We start from the raw sequence: 2,982 nt of genomic DNA on the forward strand, positions 1-2,982 counted from the left end.
ACCTGCCACCTTAGGTGTATGTGGCTGGCGCCTTACCCACTTGAGCCACAGGTGCCAAACCTGTAATTTTTTAATGGATGCCAGCCATTGTGATTTTTTACCTAGTTGGGTACTAAGTTTTTCCCATAAATGTTGTTATGGCCGGTTGCGTTGGCTCACGCCTGTCATCTTAGCATTCTGGGAGGCCGAGGCGGGTGAGTCAACTGAGCTCATGAGTTTGAGACTGGCCTGAGCTAGAGCAAGATCTTGTCTCTAAAAAAAAAAAATAGCCAGGCATTGTGGCAGGTGCCTGTAGTCCCAGCTACTCAGAGGCTCAGACAAGAGTCTGAGGTTGCTGTGCGTTAGGACACCATGATACCATGGCACTCTACCAAGGTGACAAAGTGAGACTTTGTTTAAAAAAAAAAGTCCTTACATTTTATACTGGGGATAGTTTGATTTTCTTTCTTTTTTTTTTTTTGCAGTTTTTGGCCAGTGCTGGGTTTGAACTCACCACTTCTGGAATATGGGGCCTGCGCCCTATTCCTTTGAGGCACAGGCGCCACCCTCAGTTTGATCTTCTTAGGACAAGAGCTTTTTGAGCTTTCTCAATGTAGAACCAAAGTAGCTTTTCGATTAAGGATGACTTTTTCCCCAACGCAGAGGCAGTACCCTCCACGTCATCTCTCTCTGTCCTGAAGAATTTTAGCTCTGGCTCATGGGAACACACATAGCCTATGTGAGCTTTGAGAATTGTTCCACTACTCCTTTCCTGTGGTCCTTCCCCTAGTCTGCGGGGGGCGGGTTCTTTAATCACATGTTTGGTGTTCATTGGGACTCAGCTCAATGAATATGCCGTTTGATCTTCAAAGCTCATTCACCATCACTGGCTCCTAACCATCCTGCCCTCTCTAAAGTCTCACTCAGGAGATGCCAGACTCTGTCAGGGTTTCCCCTGAGCTGCAGTGTGGCCTACACGTCCTCTCCGGGCAGGAAGTTCGGGTGATCATAGGGCTCACCTTGTTTTCTTCTTCTGAGGACCAGTGTCTACACTGTCTGTTGTTGTCCAGTGCCTGAAAAAAATTGTTTTACATAATTTGTCAATTTTTTTTTAGTTATTTAATGTGGGAGGGTAAATCTGGACTGTATTGGTTACTGTATCTTGGCTGTCAGAGATAGTAATTGGGTAAGAGGACAGAAATCTAAACAGAAAGGAAGTAAGAGTTGGTGGGAAAGGTTGTTAAACCTTCTTCCAAACATAAATAAGAAATATAAAATATTAGCAAATATTGTAAATTTAACTTCATGCTCTGAAAGGCTGGGACATAATTATTTAATGTTATTTAGTAATATAACATTTAGGAATGTTTTCACTATTAGCCCTAGAGTGGTTCATAGTTGATAATTTAATTTGATGCTGCTCAACCTTCCTTTTCGTTTTAATGTGTTTACTCCTGTGTTACTGTATCAGCAGACTGCTGGTAAACACTGTTACAGGTTGTAGGGTAACACAAGGTTTGTATATACAGACCTGTAGGTTTATTGATGTTTTACAAACGACAAAAAAATGAACTTTACAGTGTATTTCTGAATAGAAGACTTTGGAACTGTTTCATTTTAGCCTAGTCAGTTCCTTAGCTATTTCCCAAATAGTGTTCTCCAATCCCAAGATGTACTAAGGGCAAGAAAAGCCCTATTACTAAAAATGTACAACCAAAAGAAGATCTAGAAATACTGACTGGGACTTGAGATCTTTGTTTGGAAGTTCCTCACTTTACTTGAACGGAGCACTGTGAACTCAGTAAAGTTTACATTCTACCTCGGGACACTGGCGACTGGGCTCAGGGTCAGGTGAGGGGTTGTGCCTGGAGTGGCAGAAGCAAGGGTCTCGCTAAATACCTTGCAAGACAGGACAGTCTCCTGCAACAAAGAATTGTCTAGTTCTCAGTGTCAGTAGTGCCAGGGTTGGGAAACCCTCATGTAAAGAGCCTATGCTGTATAACGCCAGGGTGTCAGATTTCATTTCTGTTACCAGCAGGGCTGGTGTTACTGGGAAAAATGAAGCTTTCCATTTGCAGTTTCTTTTTGCTTCCTGTCCTACCCTAAGGGTATATTTCATTAAAACAATGATAAAAATGCTTCAAAGTTGAATAACTTAAATTTTCCCCCTTTTATTTATCTACAAAAAGTGAGATGGGAGAGAGGGGACAAGCAGCAAAGGTCGTGGAGAACCAAACTTCCATTTGTTTGTAGGTGTCAATTTTCACAAAATGTTTATTTGGAAAAAAATGTTTATTTGATAGAGAAATTTCCAATGTTCAAATTAACTTCAATTATGAAAACTCATTTAGGTATTTGAAAACATACTCTTCCCTGGTAAACTTGTAAAGATGTGTCATTTATGTTATCTTTTAATCATTTTTATTTGTTTATCCTTTGAAATCTTTGTAGCCATTGGAAGTGGGGTTTTTTTGTTTTGTTTTGTTTTGTTATTGAGACAGGGTCTTACCTTGTTGCCCTGGCTAGAGTTCCCTGATGTTATCACAGCTCACTGCAAACCTTGCAAACCTTACAGGCTCAAGTGATCTTCCCATCTCAGCCTTCCAAGTGGCTGCCTCAGCCTCCTATGTAGCTGGGACTATTGGTGTGAGTCACCACACTTGGCTAATTCTTCCATTTTTTAAATAGAGATAGGATCTGGCCTCAGGCATTCCTCCCGCTGTGGCCTCCCAAAGTGCTGGGATTACAGACAGGAGCCAGTTCACCTGACTGGAAGGATCTTTAAATTAATTTTGTGTGTCACTTTTTCTACAGGTGTTACAGCCTTTTGAAAACCTTGAGAAACAGGAAAAAATTTCTAACAGAATGTCGTCATCTTTTCGAAATTATTGTCCACATTTGGATTCTGTTGGTGAAATAACAAAAGAAGATTTGATCCAAAAATCTCATGTAAGATATGGATTTTTTTTTCTTTTCTTTTTTTTTTTTTTTTTGAGACAGAGC

General features: G+C 40.6%; 1 protein-coding gene across 2 annotated transcripts in view; it reads left to right on the top strand.

The window, feature by feature from the left end:
• The window catches only part of USP33 (ubiquitin specific peptidase 33), a 63,115-nt gene that overhangs the window by 9,158 nt on the left and 50,975 nt on the right, over positions 1-2,982 (top strand). For both annotated transcript variants that reach the window (XM_023509805.1, XM_012801734.1), the window contains exon 2: positions 2,794-2,928. In XM_023509805.1, the coding sequence (XP_023365573.1) occupies positions 2,845-2,928 (84 nt within the window). In that variant the 5' untranslated portion in view covers positions 2,794-2,844. The remainder of the gene's footprint in view (positions 1-2,793; positions 2,929-2,982) is intronic.

This window comes from Otolemur garnettii, unplaced genomic scaffold, assembly GCF_000181295.1.
Source record: "Otolemur garnettii isolate 467f Iridium unplaced genomic scaffold, OtoGar3 scaffold00010, whole genome shotgun sequence".
NCBI classification, from domain to species: Eukaryota; Metazoa; Chordata; class Mammalia; order Primates; family Galagidae; genus Otolemur; species Otolemur garnettii.